The sequence below is a fragment of the Oreochromis aureus genome, linkage group 4, assembly GCF_013358895.1.
Source record: "Oreochromis aureus strain Israel breed Guangdong linkage group 4, ZZ_aureus, whole genome shotgun sequence".
NCBI lineage: Eukaryota > Metazoa > Chordata > Actinopteri > Cichliformes > Cichlidae > Oreochromis > Oreochromis aureus.
In genome coordinates, this window is record NC_052945.1 from 27,506,499 (window position 1) to 27,523,511 (window position 17,013).

At 43.2% G+C, this 17,013-nt stretch overlaps 1 protein-coding gene across 1 annotated transcript; it reads left to right on the plus strand.

Moving 5' to 3' along the window:
* Nucleotides 1–47: 47 nt before the first annotated feature.
* On the plus strand, nt 48–15,933 carry srebf2 (sterol regulatory element binding transcription factor 2). The gene is made up of 20 exons (XM_031728698.2): nt 48–370; nt 4,524–4,909; nt 5,107–5,299; nt 5,384–5,544; nt 5,736–5,888; nt 5,985–6,260; nt 6,363–6,477; nt 6,561–6,712; nt 7,604–7,805; nt 7,976–8,151; nt 8,390–8,639; nt 8,748–8,917; nt 9,004–9,175; nt 9,327–9,444; nt 9,597–9,706; nt 10,138–10,270; nt 10,880–11,051; nt 11,527–11,703; nt 13,037–13,148; nt 13,256–15,933. The coding sequence occupies exons 1-20, from the start codon at nt 280–282 to the stop codon at nt 13,471–13,473; spliced, it is 3,537 nt and encodes a 1,178-aa protein (XP_031584558.2). The 5' UTR covers nt 48–279; the 3' UTR covers nt 13,474–15,933.
* Nucleotides 15,934–17,013: the final 1,080 nt, after the last annotated feature.

A 17,013-nucleotide genomic window follows, 5' to 3' on the forward strand; every position in this document is an offset into this window, starting at 1 on the left:
CCCGCTATGGGCCACGGAGTCTGTTTGTGAATGACGTAATGAGCGTGAAACAAGATGGCGTCGCCTCAAACATAAATTGATGCCAATGAGTTTATCGGTGTAGAAGTGCTCCTCTCTTGGGGCTTCTGTGTTGTTTTGGGGTTGTTCAGGTGAAAGGACATATTCCGCGGTCAGTTAGGTGTGTGGTAGGCGTTGCCGAACGCCCACGGAGGAGCTCGTGGACCTTGTTTGTTTTGTCCCTCCGGTGACAACCGGAGAGGAGAGCTGCTGACAGATAGGATGGACAGCGGGGAGTATATCTCCACCATGGAGAACATGGACCCGACTTTAGCCGAATTAGGGGACGAATTCACCTTGGGAGACATTGACGGTGAGTGACCGTGTCACTGTTAAAAAAAAAATAGGAAGGGTAAGCTGTGTTTCACGAGTGTTGGCCTGTTTCCGTTTAGCCCGACAGCTGTTCTTCCTGCCGAGCGGAAGGAGATGAGCAGCTCTGGCTCTTAATTCTTGCGACAATGTTTAAGTATTCAAGATACCGCTCAGGAAAAAAGAGAGCATTTATATTTAGTAGTCCTCGAATGCTCTGTTATTTTGGCATTATCGTTGTGTATTTTCTTCTATTTGTTTCTCTAATTCCCCCCCCCACACACACACACACACACAAAAAAAAAGACCAAAAAACAAAACAATCACACAAACAATTAACCTAAACTAAAAGATGAAGAAGTGATACTGTTGTTGTCTTGACTCCTCCATAAGAAGTGTCAGTTACTTTCTGACCTTCTTCTTGTTCTTGAAGGAAGCTTTTCCTCCTACTTGAGCATATTTTTGCGTCTGCAGACCTAATTGAGCATCATCTGTGGGACAACATCTCTGTCAAAAATAAATAAATAAATAAATAAAACAGATTGCGTTTTGCAGTCTGTGGGCCTGTACCCTGTGAACAAACAGCATCCTTGTTCCAACTTCCCTGTTATCAAAACATGTTTCACCCTTTGGCACACAGTGAAAGGATGGGGGCTTTTGGTGTGAGGCTGGCCAACGCAGAGTCACCAGATTTTTATTAGGGTGGAATTTTACTGAATGCTAACCCACCAGACCGGATTGATACACTTGTGTGTGTGTGTGTGTGTGTGTCGCACAGTATGGGATGAATTGGTTGTGTTAGGTTTAAATTAGTCATCAGCATACAACCAACCAAAGTGCTCTGAGATCATGCAAAGCCCAATAAAGATTACTATGTTTTGTTTTTTTTAAGCAGTATGCTCTACTGCTTGTATGTTTAATTTGTTGTTTGTGATTGTACAAAAACCTTTTTCAATAAAAAGACTTTGATTAAAAAAAGATTACTATGCATGGGTTTGAAAACCTACCTGCCTGTGGCATCTGGTGTTAATTCTCTGTGGTGAACAGCCCATGTCACAGCTATTTAATCTCACTTAATCAATGTGTCAAAAGAAGAATGTGCAGATTGTGTGAAAGTCAAATGACTGTTGAGGTTTGACTGATCCTAACTTGACTTTTGCTTCACTCAGTGCATTTTGCCTGCAGCTATTTGGGGGAAAAATGCAGGTTTCCCATGAGGAAGAGCATTTAACTGCTGCAAATTCAGATTAGTCACGAGCTTTTCTTTTGTGCATTTGACTTCGTATTAATGTCGAACATTCTTGCTTTTCCAATTATTCACTTAACAACTGCTGCTCTGCTTATGTAACTTATTTTCTCTGCTCTCAGCAGCCCACAAAATTGTCCCCCACTACACCCTCACCCTCGCCCTACACCCCCATTTAATGGATTTACCCTTTGTTTCGGAGTCTCTGTCTGAAGCTCCAGGGGCTCAGAGTTGCTTTGTTCTGTCAGCCACTGTAACCCCCTCCCCTCGAGGTGTTGAAGTGTGCACGTGCCCTACTGTAAGTGTAAATTCGACTGGATGGTTGGTAGAAACGCTCCTGAGAGGAAGCCCATTTAGTGTTCCTGTGGTGCGACTTATTTGAAATCACGTCCTGCGCTCCTCTGGGCTCACTTTTCAAAGCAAGCCTCATAGTGTTTCCCTTTTATTGGTTTTGAAAGTGGTCATCACTGTTTCTTTACCTCTCAGTGTCAACACAGGTCACATGCAGACTTCAGTCATGGCTATGACTGCATGAATTACTGGCCTTGACCTCTCTGCTGCTAGTGTTGGACTGTTGATCTCTTTTTTACAGCTTGAGATTTTGCAGCAGTAGAAATGCAGATATGATATATGATCCAAGATGAGATCTGAACACAGATGAGTTTGTTTTAAAGACTTGTTGGATTTCAATTCATCTCTGGAGTTGGCAACCCGGCACACTGATGAGAACGAACGCCTTTTATTGTTTTTGTACGCTGCACTGAAATGCAGCGAGTGATCAAAGACAAAGCTGACAGGATGCTGGCTTCTTTTCCAAACATATCTGAGAACCTTTTGGTATTTTAAAAAGTTTGTGAGTTTTCCTTCTTCGCTTTGCAGCTTCAAGCATCTATTCTTGTACCCCAGTGCTTTTTGTGTTGCGTTTGTTTCGAACATTACATCATTAAAGTAGAAATACAAAATGTCCTGCAGCGATATTGTGCTAAAAAAATGTAGGAACCTTATCTAGAAGTCAAATCACCAAAAAAGGAAGCAATAACTTTATTGCAGGCATAAAAGATGCAGAACATGTTTCACTGCGCGGGGATTGATAAAGGGTCTTATAGTACTGTATTACACAGTCGCCTTGTATTTTCCTGATGCCAAAAAAATCACTCATTAATGCAGGAAAAATTCACTCACTTTGAGGCTGCAAAGTAGTGACTGTAGTTAACTTTAACATGTGGCTTGCAGGGCTTCTTAGGTGTATTGATATGTGGCGTCCAAGGGTTGTGCGCTTAGTGATTTAACACTTGACAAAAAGTTCTTTGTGTCTTTTGTATTGCCTGATTTCTCCGCCTCACATTAAGATAAAGTTCAAGGTTACAGGCTCAGCTTATTGACGCTGCGCTGACCCTGAGAGCTAAGGGCATAGGCACTATCAGTGACATAAGCAGGCAAGCTTCAACCACATGGGATACGTCAAAAGTGTTTTCAGTTCCAAAGTCCTGTGAGAAATTCTGCAAAGCGTGCACTAATCAATTCTTTTCTCTGGTCCCAGTGATATTTCATAATATCGTTGTCTTTTTTGGAAGGGGATTCATTTTAGAAACTTTAGTAATTTGAAGGTTAAAGTAAATAATACTTAGCAAGACAGTCATTTGAATCAACACGGTGATTCCAAAAGAGTCAATAGCAACAGCAGTACCATCAGATTTGATCCACCATACAGTAACATCTGGAAATTATCTTATTGGCCAGCAACTTCATTTTCCAGCATCCACACAGTGATCCCAAACACAATGCCAACCCAGTAAAAGCATGCCTGGATAGAAAAACACACAATGGAGCGCAGTCAGTGATGGATTGGCCTCCCCAGATCCCAGAACCCAACATTATTGAAGTGGCATGGGATCATCCTGACAGAGGACAGAACAAAAGGCAGCCAACATGCAAACAAGACCTTTGAATGTCCTTCAAGAAGTCTGGAGTATTCCTGAAGATTACTTGATAGGTGCCTAAGAGAGATCAGGCTGCCAGTCATACCAAATATTGACTCTCAGGCTTGTTACAAGTGTAGAAAAGCTCACTCTGCCCTAAATACTGTATTTGTGTGCATGTTTGCCCAAGTTTTGATAAATAGCTGCACATATTACCCATTTTTCTAGCAAAATATAAAGAAATGAGTGGTGGTTCAAGACTTTGGCACAGTACTGCATTTGACAAGAATGTGCTGGGAACATATTGCAAGAGGCTGTGATATGATTATATAAGTGTATTGATATTTTGTCTCAACACTATTTCTATCAGTGATTTTTGCAAACGAAATGTCAAAAAAATGCTTAATATTTTACCTCATACTTAAACCTCATATACAAAAAAACATTCCCAAAAATAATCAAGACATTAAGTTGATCATTGTTTCCTAATAAAACCTCTCCACACGAAGAGGCAGTTTGTTTTAGATTTAGTACGATGGGTCTAATGAACTGGCAACTAAGTGCATATTGTCATGTTGCCAAACCACGAGGACCAGCATACACACTGTCGGTGAGTGAGTGGGTGAGTGAGTGGGTGGGGGGCATGTATCTGTCTATCACGCCTTTCAGAGCTGCTCGATTCTTCATCTAAGTGTTCTTTACTCTTTCTGCCAATCTCTTTTGTAGCATCAATTGAGATTACATCAAACTTCTTCAAGGCCTTCTGTTTGAAGGTTTCTTTATACTGATTTATGACCAGAACAGTAGCTGTGCTTGTGTGGGTATCTGTCAATTCAAGGTCAGGTCTTGAAGTTTCTGTTCATATCTTTGGCTGATCTACACTGAAGCAACCTGCACGAGGCCCACTTACAGAGGAGACTTGCAGAGATGTTCAGATACACCTCAGATGATGTTTTTGACTTCTTGTCTGTTTACTTTCTCCCTATTTTCAGAGATGCTGCAGTTTGTCAGCAATCAGGTGGGGGACTTCCCAGACTTGTTCGATGATCAGATGAACTCAACAGGCTCTCTGCAGAGTGGTGGAGTCGCCTCCACCCCACGGCCTCAACCTCAAATTGCTCAGACGCCCCAGACACCGCAGCCCTCAACCAATGCTGCCTACCAGAGCTCCAACACTTGCTTCACCTCCTCCCAGACACTGTCCCCACATTCAGTACCCCTCACCCCTCCCCTCACTCCCGCACAAACCCCCTCCCCCCCAGCCAGTGCTTCAGTGCAGCAACAGGTGACCCGCAGCCCTCCACTCCTTCAACCAAGGCCTCAGATGGTCCAACCCATCCAGCCTCAACCCCAACAGACAGCCCAGACAACCATCCAGGTGCAGATTTACCTGACGCTTTCTCACACGCTACTCGTACAGTCCTATTAGGAGTGGAGAAAGCTGTAGTCTGACTGTTACAGTGATGGACTAGTGCTGCAGTGGTGCTTCTGCTGGCATAAAAACATTTTCTGACTGCTTAAAGACTGTAACAGATAATCAAAAACAAAAATCTGTTTTTCTGTTTTTGAATGTAGATGCACACCCAGGGGATCCCCATGCAGACTCAAAGCTTTCCAGTTCACACCCTGGTTCAGACCCACAGCCAAACACCGATGCCCATACAGACACAAGCAGCCCAGACGGTGATGATTGCCTCCAATGGCGGACAGTCCCGCTTCATTCAGAACCCTGTCATTTGCCAGCAGAGCCCTACTGCGGGCTTCCAAGGTGAGTACAGAGCAGGGAATGCAATTTAATTTGGCTTTTTATTTTTCCTAAATCTCTTTTTTGTTTTCTCTCTCATCACTCCAGTCCTCCAGCCACAAATGCAGAGCATCATGACGTCACCTCAGCTTCAGCCAGTGGCCATTCAGCACCAGCGTGTTCTGACCCCAACAGGTCAAACCATCCAGACCATCTCCACAGCGCCCACTGCAGTCCACACTGTGCAACAGCAGGTGCAACAAGTACCTGTAAGTAATCCTCAGTTGTTAGCAGGATTGGACGAGTAAACAAAGTTTCTGCTATCAGAATATTTCACCAAAGCTTACCTAAATAACTTTACCCCAAGTTACTGCAAATATAACCCCTAACATAATATTTAGTTTCACAGTGATAGTCAAGCAAACATGAAAACCTTCAATTTATGGTTGTCTTCACTCAGGTTTTGGTCCAGCAGCCTCAGATTCTTAAGACGGACTCACTGGTTCTCACAACTCTCAAACCAGACGGGACACAGGTGCTGTCTACCATGCAGAGTCCTGCAGGCATCACCACCCTGACCACACCCATCCAAAACACAGCTCTGCAAGTCCCGGTATGCACTGTGCATGATTCAACACTGCTATTTACATACAACCAAAGGTTATGATTAAGATTAAAAACTGTTTTTGTGTTTGTTTTCGTTCCCCAGACACTTATGAGCAGCAACATCCTGACCACTGTCCCTGTTATGATGGGAGGAGGAGATAAGCTGCCAATCAAACAGATACAGCCAGGCTCTTGTCAAAGCACAGCTAGGCCAAGCATGGATCAGTGCCAGGTGACAGCGGGAGGAGTCGGGCTAGGAGGGGTAGTGAAGGAGGGCGAGAGGAGGACAACTCACAACATCATCGAGAAGAGGTATAGATCCTCGATCAACGACAAGATCATCGAGCTCAGAGATCTGGTCATGGGCAGTGATGCGAAGGTTAGTAATTTATTTATTTATTTTAAAGGAGACAATACAAATATTAAGTCTGGGTAATATAATATGCTTTCAGCATTTTAAATTCCATGTATTTCTTCTCAGATGCATAAGTCAGGAGTGCTTAGGAAGGCCATTGACTACATAAAGCACTTGCAACAGGTTAACCACAAACTACGCCAGGAGAACCTGGCCCTTAAGATGGCCAACCAGAAGAACAGTAAGTCTTCACTTTACTTAAAGCTGCGAGCAGATCAGAAGTTACAGCAACTCCAATGCATTGACACTTTCTCTCCATCCCAGAGCCCGTGACGCTGTCTGAAGATGTGGAGCTGAAAGAGGAAGTAGTTCTGATGTCACCTCCAGCCTCAGATTCTGGTTCTGGTTCCCCTCACCAGTTCTCTCCTTACTGTGTTGACTCAGAACCAGGGAGCCCTTTATTGGATCACGAACAGGTGAGGACAGGACACACACACACACACACACACACACACACACACACACACACACACACACACACACACACACACAAGCCCGTTCAGCTATCTTAGTGAGGACCTTCATTGACATAATGGTTTCCCTAGCCCCTTACCCTAACCCTAACTGTTAAAAATGAGTGCCTAACCCTAACCCTTACCCTATACCTAACCATAACTAATTGTAACCCTGACACTAAAACCACATTTTGAGCCACAAAAAGGCCTGCAAACTTGTGAGGACCGGTGAGTGTGTCCTCACAAGTGACTGTTGGTTCTCACAAGTATAGTGGAATGCAAATTTCGGTCCTCACAAAGATAGCTAGACAGGAACACACACACACACACACACACACAGAGTATGGTTGTGGCTCAGTGGCTTAGCAGACTGCAGTGTTTCAGTGTCAGCAAACTGATTAGCTCAGTGTGTTTATGTAGGTCAAAGGAAGGACAGTGGCAGTTTTAAAAGACTTCCTATTCTAATCTTCAAAGTGCCTCTTTGAAGATTAGAATGAGATTTTTTTTCCTTTTTTTAAATTTTTGTTTTTCACACCTGGGGCGGTTGTAGTTCTTTCTGTCGACAAAAGCTTTATTGCACATTACTCCCACTCGATTTGCTTCACAGTAAAAGCTTTTAGCTGGTGAACGCCCATAAGCTAACACATTTATTGAACATTTTTCCGAGACAGCTGATTTCTTTTTTGATCAAATTTGATTTACGTTGATATTTAGAAAGGTTTCTTTTTCCGCTTGCTTCACTAGATGGTTTGTGAGGGTTTGTGATTATAAATCGAATGCTGCTTTACTACATTTAAAGTATTATTTATCGTCCCTGTGAACCTGTTCTTTGTCTCTCTTACTGTCTCTTAGATAAAGAGTGAGCCGGACTCTCCCTCGGTTGGCGTGATGGATCGCTCTCGGCTGCTCCTCTGCGCCTTGACTTTCTTCTGCCTCTCCCTGAACCCTCTTCCATCTTTACTGGGATCGGAGACATCGAGCAGCCCCGCCCTTTCCGGAGGCCACGGCCCATCTAGAACGCTTGTCTGGTTTCCAAGTCACACGCAGGAATTTGGTGAGGATTGATGATCTTTAATTTAATTTACCCCAGAAGTTGATGAATTGCTGATTCCTGTTCATACCACCTAGAAAATCCTTTGTTAGAATCTTAAAAATACAGGTTTGTCCATCCTCTCATAGATTTGACATGGTTTTTGACATGTTTCATTTCTTCACATCCTCCAGCATCTTGGGTGCGTTGCCTGTTGCCATGGGTGATGGTGTGGGTGCTGAGTGGAGTGGGAGCAGTGTGGGGCTGTGTCAGGGTGCTGTACCTGTGGGAGCCAGTCACACCGCTTCACTCACCAAAATCTGTGTCCTTCTGGAGGCACCGCAAACAAGCAGACCTGCATCTCAACAGGGTGAGTGCAGATCAGATCAGATGGACTTGAGATGTTTTAAACAAACCATTATTCTGATGCTCTTGGATTAATAGAACTTCTTAGAGTTGGATTTTTTTTTCTTTCTATTAAAGAGCACTCTGCAGATTTGTGCTTTAATAAAGTCTTTCATAGCTAAGCCACAACCTTCTCGGTTTTGTTCTTCCGTCAGTCTACGCTGACTACTTCACCATTTCTCATGTGATTCTCTCTCCTACAGGGAGATTACACAGCAGCAGTGGCCAGTTTAGAGACTTGCCTCTCTGTTTTGACGAGAGCTCTTCCCTCAACCAAGCTGGACCTCGTCTGCTCACTCTCCTGGAACGTGATTCGCTACTGCTTGCATCGCCCAACTCCTCTGGGCTGGCTTGTCCACCAGGTCGGAGGGAAGCACGAAGGGGAGGAGGCGAGGACCAGCGCGAGGGACGCGGCACTTGTTTACCACCAGCTCAGCCAGTTGCAACTCACGGGTAAGCGTTTAGGCTGCACAGACAGGAATCCAGCAGATGGTTTTGTACTTTTCACACGCGTTGACATGATGAGAAGATACATTATCTGCTTCCTCTGTGTCTCTACAGGAAAGCTGCCTCAGCGTAGCAGCCTGTGGGCTCTGTCACTCTCTCTAAGCGCTGTGAACCTCAGCGTGAGCGCCCACGGCAAGATGGCCCCCACGCAGCTCGCCCAGATTTATGTCACTGCCGCCATAGCCTTGCGCACTGTGCTGGGCCACCATCTCTCCTGTCTCCCTGTAAGTGTGTCACCTTTGAAATCATCACTGTTGATGTTTGGCTTCAGTCGCACTTTATCATATTTTGAACCTCGTCTGTCTCTCAGGGTTACCTGCTGGGCTGTGCTGAGAGTGTGGCCAACCAATCAGAAACCAAGACGATCCCCGACTGCCTGCGCTGGCTCTTCACTCCACTGGGGAGGCAGTTCTTCCTGAGCTGTGATTGGTCAGTGAAGTCAGAAAACGGCGATGGGGTGTACACTTCTCAGAGAGACCCAGGTATGTTGTGAATGTTGGGGCTACTCCTTAAGTTTCCTTTAATTTACTTCCTCAAATTCAAAATAAAATATTCCAGTTAACTGCTTTGTTTCAAAAATTAATGAGTGATATTCCTGTTCCTCTCTGCTTTCCTGTTGATCTTTCCTCCCAGCTGACCCCATTGCCCAGCTGCACCGCTCTTTCTGCAGGAAGCTTTTGGAAAGAGCCGTTCACACCCTCATCCAGCCGCAGAGCGACTCTGAAGCAGAAAAACGCAAGAACGACTCTGGGTAAGGCCTGAATAGCAGCAGCAACGCGCTACCGACAAACTCAGACACTTTACTGTTTATAGATTATGTTTTGTTTTTTGTTTTTTCACAGCTTGGTGTAAATTTTAGATTTAGATTTGTTTTTTAGTTTATCTTTTCTTCTACCCTTTCAGAGAGTTTTCCAGCGCCCTGGAGTTCCTGCAGCTGTTGAACAGCTGCACAGAGGACTCTCCTTCCCCACCTCCGCCTTTCTCGACTCCTCCCAGTCACACCACCATTCCAGGTATGATTGATATGACAAAGAACCGTGACAGTTTAATAAGAATCGCGAAGTGATCTTTGCGTGGGGGGAAAAAAACGTTTTCTTCTGTGATGATTAAGCAGATAGCAATCTGAGTTATTCTGTCAGCCTGAATGGATTTACTTTCCTCTAGCAGCACACTGATAGTCAGTCACTATTTGCTTTCCACATGAATGTTTTGTGGTATTATCACAGCTAACAGTCATTTCATATATACAAATGAATGCAGTGGATAAGAACACAGTGACAATCTGGTCGCTGCCCTACACAAAAGAAAGTGTTTTACAGTCACGCATGCAGCTTTTGATAACAGCAGGAAAGCTACAATGCCAAGAGGTCACCCAACCTGTTTGAGCTACATTTTCTTTATGCATAATTTTTCTTCTTTTATTTCCTTTTTTTTTTCCTTCCAGTGGGGGATCCAGTGAGTCGCTGGTGGGCTGTGGTCCTGAAGGCTGCCGTGTACTGGCTGCAGGGCGATGACGTCGCAGTGAGGTCACTTTTGGCAGAAGCTGAGCGAATGCCGAGAGCTCTGCACATCCTTGAGTAAGTGCATTGAAATATATTCTACCTTAATGGGAGTGGTCTATTCCAGGATGTCCAGCAACAGAGGTCACTGAATGGTCGGAGTATGAAAATTGACCGACTGACATGTTACACAGCATTTAGCCAATATCAAGGCAGATTAAAACTGTCCTGCAGACATTTGGCGGTATCTGTTTATCTATCTGCCTGGCTGTGTTTTAATTAAATCAAAAACATGCAGCACATACAGGTGTATATTCTATATTCAGCACTGTGTTTGCAGTCTTCAAAAATGGCAATAAAGCTGACTCAATTAAGATGTAATGACTGAACAGTCGTAAGCCAACAGAGAAATCAGTTTTTTGCACTTTGCTATTAATTCTTTGTGCATCTTCGCACCTCCAGTAAACATGTTCGAGTTAATTTCTTCTCCTGTTATTGCATTTTAAGCCCTGGATCGGCCCCATCCGCTTTAATTTTGTGCAGATTTGATCATTAAAAATCTGATTCACACTTGGTGGTTCTACAAACTGTTTATAGGTGCCGATTTTTCTAAAATAATTGTATCCAAAGTGGGAGGGGAAAAAAAACAAAGCACAATAACCTGATAAATGTCCCTCTCTATTCCAGCCATCCTCTGCCCAAGGCTGTGCTGCTTCTCTGCAAGGCTGTACAGATGAGCCTGTCCCCTCTGAAGGGAGAAGGGGCAATAGCCTGCCTTTCTCACTGTGACAGAGGCAGCAGCTACCTGTGCTCCAGCATCTCAGTGCCGCTCGCCCAGTCTGGGAACTGGCTGAACAAGGTAGGGTACCAACAGTTCCCGTATGATGTACCAAACATGGCCCCTATATTCATACATGCAGTGCATGCAGACATCAAAGAGTCCTCCATATAGTACAAGTTACTGTCTCACAGTGCAGCACTAACTGTAGTTAAAGCTTAATCATGCATAAACACTCACACACACACAAAGTTAGGGTCAGGCTGTTGTGGGGCTGTGTGTGCGCGCAGTCTGGGTGGCAGGAGGTGGCTGTGGTGCATTGTAGTTGCATTGCATGATCCTGAAGCCGAGTGCAATGTGTCTGCAGTGCAGTACAGAGGCCTCCCTGATCTGCACGCATCCACTACACACCCCACCACTTAACACTGAGCAACAGTGAATATCTTTTCAGACTTGATCTCTGGCATGCACGTCGGCTAAGATTTACCGGTAATTGTGGGGTTTGGTTTTTAATGTGCAGCTATACCCAACAGCTGTGTTTTCATTTTTTTCCAAGGGGGTTGAGCTACTGGTCTGTGACCTCCTGTTGACTTTGAGGACCAGTTTATGGCAGCGGGGAAGCAGCAGTAATGGAGAACCTGGCCCGGCTCCTGGATCTCAGTTGGCTGGTTTCCAGAGGGACCTCAGCGCACTCAGAAAACTCACACAGTGCTACAGACAGGGACAACACAAGGTACGGCTCTGGGAAGATTAATTCAGATATGTTAATAATAGTGCTGATAGCTGAAATATGCAAAGGATCATAAAGACAGAGCTCTCTATGTTCAGGCTGCAATGAGGGGAAGAAGTGCCAGAGATTCGTCATTCTGAATTTCTTAGGCTGGCAGTTTGGCACCGCAGGAAATGTTTTTGGGCGTTTTTTGTTTGTTTTTTTATTGTAGCTTATTAAATTTCAAAAATATATAATAGAATTTGCAACAGCGATCAGCTTCCAAGTATTCGCAGTAGTGAAGCTGTAAATGGCTCCATCCTTCAAGTGAGAAATCACCTCGGTACATTTCTGATACTCATCTTGTTCATTATGAACATAATATTTTTTTTTTAGTTTTTATTATGAATCTCCATCACTTTTACCAGTTCCAGAACTTTCACTTCAGTTCACCATATCATCAGTCACGCTTCTGAGATTTACTAGAGGAGCCATTAAGGCTCCTCTAGTAAATGTATTTGTTGTTTTTTGAGACTGCTAAGTTTTTCACATTTGGCCTATTAAATAGCACAGTGGAGGAAATCTGAGGAAAGAAAGTAGACAAAGGGTTAGAACAAGGGTGTCAAACATAAGACCCGAGGGCCAGAATCAAACCTTCAAAGACAGTTTTTGGCTTTGGAAAATGTGAAGGAGGACATAAATTTTGGACTGTATTTTCACAGGTTTTACAAGCTTTCCCTGCTGATAACAACCTCCCCCATTCATTATACAACAAAGCCATTAAATTATAGAGTTCTGTAATTTTACACATTCAGTTATTACAATTTAGGCCCAAAAGTCATGCTGACTCTTTTATTTCTTTATCATGTAGAAAAACTGAGACACACTTTTGAAATTGCAAATCTTTGTCTTTTATTAAGATATCTCATTGATTTAATGTGCAGTTAAATTTCTTACAATGACAGAAACTGGCGTTCAGATCAAAGTGTGTGATGTAAAAGGAGTTTGCGTTGGTGTGGTACTGAAGAGGCTGAAGAAAGACAAATCGATGAATTTTTACAGGCCTGCTGTCAATCTTGAAAAACTAAACCTCCACATTTTTGTTGCAGCTTATTTAGTTTAGTTGAATTGTAAATGTTATGCATACAGAGCTGTTTCAAAGAGTTTATAGCCGAAAACTCCCCCCAAAATGAATACAGAGGGTTGAAGAATAGCTTTAGTAAAGCCGAGGAACTGGTTGCTAACATATGCATGGACATTGGTGCCTGCTGAGAGAATTTGAGGGCTGCTCAGATCAGTTCAGCCAAGTTGAAATGATAATAAATACCTAATAATGACAGCTGTTTGTGTTATTTAGGTGTTCCTTCATGAGACCACAGTGAGGCTGATGGCTGGAGCCAGTCCCACAAGGACACACCAGCTGCTGGAGCACAACCTCCGACGCAGGACGCACAGCTCCTACACAGCTGGTAGGCAACACCGTCCTAGTGTGCGACACGAGACACACCAAGAGAAAAGACATTAATCCCGTTTCTTCTTCTTTTCCCCTCCTCCTTTCCTCCTTGCCTGCTTTCAGATGGCGAGTGTGTTTTAGGCGAGAGGGAGCGAGCTCACGCCATTCTGCTGGCCTGCCGCCACCTCCCCATGCCCCTGCTAACCCCACCCGGGCACAGAGCTCGTCTACTGGCTGAGGCCAAGCGAACCCTGGAGCGGGTGGGAGACCGCCGGTCGCTGCAGGACTGTCAGCAGATTCTGCTGCGCCTCAGCGGGGGCACCACCATCGCCGCTTCCTGAACACACACAACAAACAAGGCTTCTCTGTGGTTCTGCTGTCTCACACACACACACACACACACAGGGACATTAACCAGGCTTCTCCTCCGCCAACATGTAATTTTATAATTGTCAGCTTTTTAGAAATATAGACTTTCTGCCACATGGACACCGTAACACACACAGCTGTTTTGGTTTTGTTTTTTTCGCTGATGGATACAGAGCTGTATCCATCAGAACTGTATCCACACGCCTGGCTGAAACGTTTGCTCCTTTGATGCTCAAGTTTAATTGTTGCAGCACAATCACCCCACCTTCTGGTCATTACTGGTACTACGCTGGCTGGCTGCCTCTTTCCAAACAAAAGAAAAAAATCAGGTTTAAAAGGCCCTAAAGGGAAAAGGGACCATTATCTAATAGCTATTTAAATGAATGAATGCAGCAGTGCATTGATTTGCTCTAGGACACCACGCCGTACAATCATTACTGGCACCCAGCAATGTGAGTGCTGCAGTAATAGTAATGTGTCGTTTCATTTGTAAGCTTCATTTAAGGGCTTCACAGTATTTAAGAGTAGACGGCTGAGGTCTGAGCACGGCTGTGCTTTTAGGATGCAGATAGACTAGCTTGCTTTAAACCGTACAGTGCTGAGTAGTGTCTCTCCTTATCTACCTCACACACTGTACAGTGCCAGCATTGTACTGTGGAGCAAAAAAAAGAAGAAAAAAAAAAAAGAGAATTCTGTGACCATTAGAAGTGACTTGTGCTTCAGTCCAGTGCAGCATCATTCCAGTAACACACAGCTGATCTGCTTTCCTTGAACCGCAGGATGCAGCAGAAACAACACTTCAGGGTTTGGTTTGCTGCTGCAGGCATGCTCCACCCCGTCACATGAAGCAGAGAACAGGGGGACATTTAAATGACAGAGGGAGGCAGCAATGGGGCTACAAGTTTGAAAATGTCTAAATGCACACACACAAGCACGCTGGTGCATTTACATGAGAAATGAATTGCATTCAAACTTATAATGTGATTGTATATAGGTTGTACATAGAAGAAGTAGGTTTATTAGCAAGTTCTTAATTACAAAGAAAGAGAGCAAAAAAAGAAAGCTGCGTGACTTCACTGACCAATCATCTTCATACTGGAACCCAAGGTGCACCCCACCACCCTAATTCTGCATCACTTTTTTTGACACACAGCACAGTGACACCTTTGAGCTGTGATTTCCATCATGAAGATCAGGGAAGCAGGTGGTGTAGCTTGGTCTGAAAAAGAAGACCAGAGAACCAGAGGATAAGAGTTTGGGACATGAACTTTAATGCCTGTGGCCCATCTCACCCCCAGTGTCTTTTTAGGAGTTGGGGGATTCCTGTTGAACTACTAAACTGCATTTCAGTGTGAGGCTGATTAGTATGTGGGGGTGAGAACAGGCTGTGAATGTCTGGAGAGGATCCTCTGATGCAGAGAGCTCTGGGAACAGTCGCCTATGAAAAACTGCTGGAGCCTTTTAGATTGTTTTGTTTGTTTTAAACAATAAACAAGAAAATATCCCTCGTGTAGAACAGGTATGGTCAGTTTGAATTCACGAGCTGTAGCTGTAGTGACATGTTTTCACTGCAGCAAAAAAAGCATCGAATTGCAAACAAGTTTGTGCAGAATAACCCACGTCTCTGCCGCGTCTCTGTATATAAACCACCTTTAAAAGCTACAGGTTTTAATGTGGGGGGGTCTCAAACGTTTGGTGTTGTCATGCTCTGCAGACTGACAGAACTGACGTTGTACAGCTTGCAAGCAAAAAGGCCTCGATGTTATGTAAAAAAACAAACTTATATTTCATCACGTTGGATTGATGGAGGAGCTTTGTGCTTTGTGAAATTGTAGTCCAATTTGCTTTTTATTTGTAATGATGGTCTTATACATGATGCAGGATTTATAATTTCATTTTTCCTGTTTCTTTCTTATTTAATGGTTCTGTAATATTAATATAAATGCTTCTGGAGAGGGGAGCAGTGTTGCAGTTATGTTATTGTTTTGTATGAGCAGCGTAAGGTCGGGAGCCGAGGAATTCCCTGTTTTATTAAAGAATCCTTTCATTTAAACTTTTTAGCTTGGTATGGTAAATTTGATCACTCTCTATGTTTTTTGTTTGTTTTTCTTTGGCGCACATTGTAATGTCTTGGTTTTAGGATACGGGCAAACACACTAGAATACAATTAGAGGTTTCCAGTACCCTGTCTTCCAGGTCAACCCAAGCTGTAATCTAAGGAGTGCTGAAAGTGTTGCTATCAGTTAAGATTACGCTTCCCTGACTGGTAAACTACACAAAGAAGAAATTTATGTTCAACAACATCTGTGAGCTGGAGTGTTTGTTTGTTTTTATTTTGTTTCTTTTGTCTTTTTTCCCTTGAGGTGTTTTTATGGTCTGAATTTATCTGTTCATTTGGATGTTTTCTAATAAAATGACACATGAAAGTGTGAGTGCGATTGGTCTCTACTAAATGCTGTATGTTACTCAGTGGTTGTCGATGAGTAATATGTGAAGGAGCAAATTAAAGAGGGGAAGGTGGGCGTTGGCTGGGTGTGAAGGCCAGTGAAATCTGATAACTGCGCTGAAGTTGAGTTTTCTCCTTCAAATGAAATACTTTTCCCCTCTTCACAGAGACAAGACATTTCTAGTTGCACAGTAAGAACCTCCAATAGGAGGAGAGGGAAAGGAGCCATGCAATTATGATTCGAAGTTATGAGCGCTCAAAATGCTGGAAAAAAAAATAAGGCAACTTAAAAAGCACCAGATTTGGACGCAGTGTTATGTGCTTTGATATTATTCACAATATGAAGGTAAAAAGTTTTTTCAGTAAAAGTTATTGTGCATAATAACAGCTGATTCATTCATAGGGGCTCAGATTTAGGACGCTCCCTTGACATTGACGCGGATTGTATATTTAAAATAAGTAGACACACGAGAAGATCATACAATTAGAGGGATTCACATGAGCTATATATTTATGTATGAAATAAATATTTATTTTAGAGGAAAGTATTTTTATCTTCTTAATTTTGAGTTCTGTAGATGTTGTTGTAATGTGTTGGTGCAGTTTTGGGTTTGCTTTGGAATCCACTCATCTCTTCTCAATGAGGATTTTCCCTGAAAATAAAATTGATCAAAAGAAAGAAAATCTCTCGTCTTTCTGTAATTAAACAAAATACACACTGGTGATGATTTTAATCCACGGATATGACAAGAATATTCCACATCAAGACCAAAAAACACTTCTGGGGCGAGAATTACATCTGTACACCTTCTGTGATGTGTTTATAGTTAATACGCCAAAGATTATTTCCTACTGTACTGATATAACCGGTAAGCAATGTTTGTTAACAAGTTTATTGATTGATTGATTCCATCCATTAATTTTCTTCCGTTTATCTATTCAGGGTCGTGGGGGGCTGGAGGTTATCCCATCTATCTTTATAGGGCGAAAGGTGGCACCACGCTTATTTTATTTTATTTTATTTTATTTTATTTTATTTTATTTTATTTTATTTTATATTTCTAGT

What these genes read in the sequence shown, in the direction of transcription:
- srebf2 (XM_031728698.2), top strand. Translation starts at nt 280, where the DNA reads ATGGACAGCGGGGAGTATATCTCCACCATGGAGAACATGGACCCGACT. An exon ending in AGCAGGTGCAACAAGTACCT is followed by an intron (nt 5,545 to 5,735) that starts GTAAGTAATCCT and finishes GTCTTCACTCAG; the next exon opens with GTTTTGGTCCAGCAGCCTCA. An exon ending in CAGCCAGTTGCAACTCACGG is followed by an intron (nt 8,640 to 8,747) that starts GTAAGCGTTTAG and finishes GTGTCTCTACAG; the next exon opens with GAAAGCTGCCTCAGCGTAGC.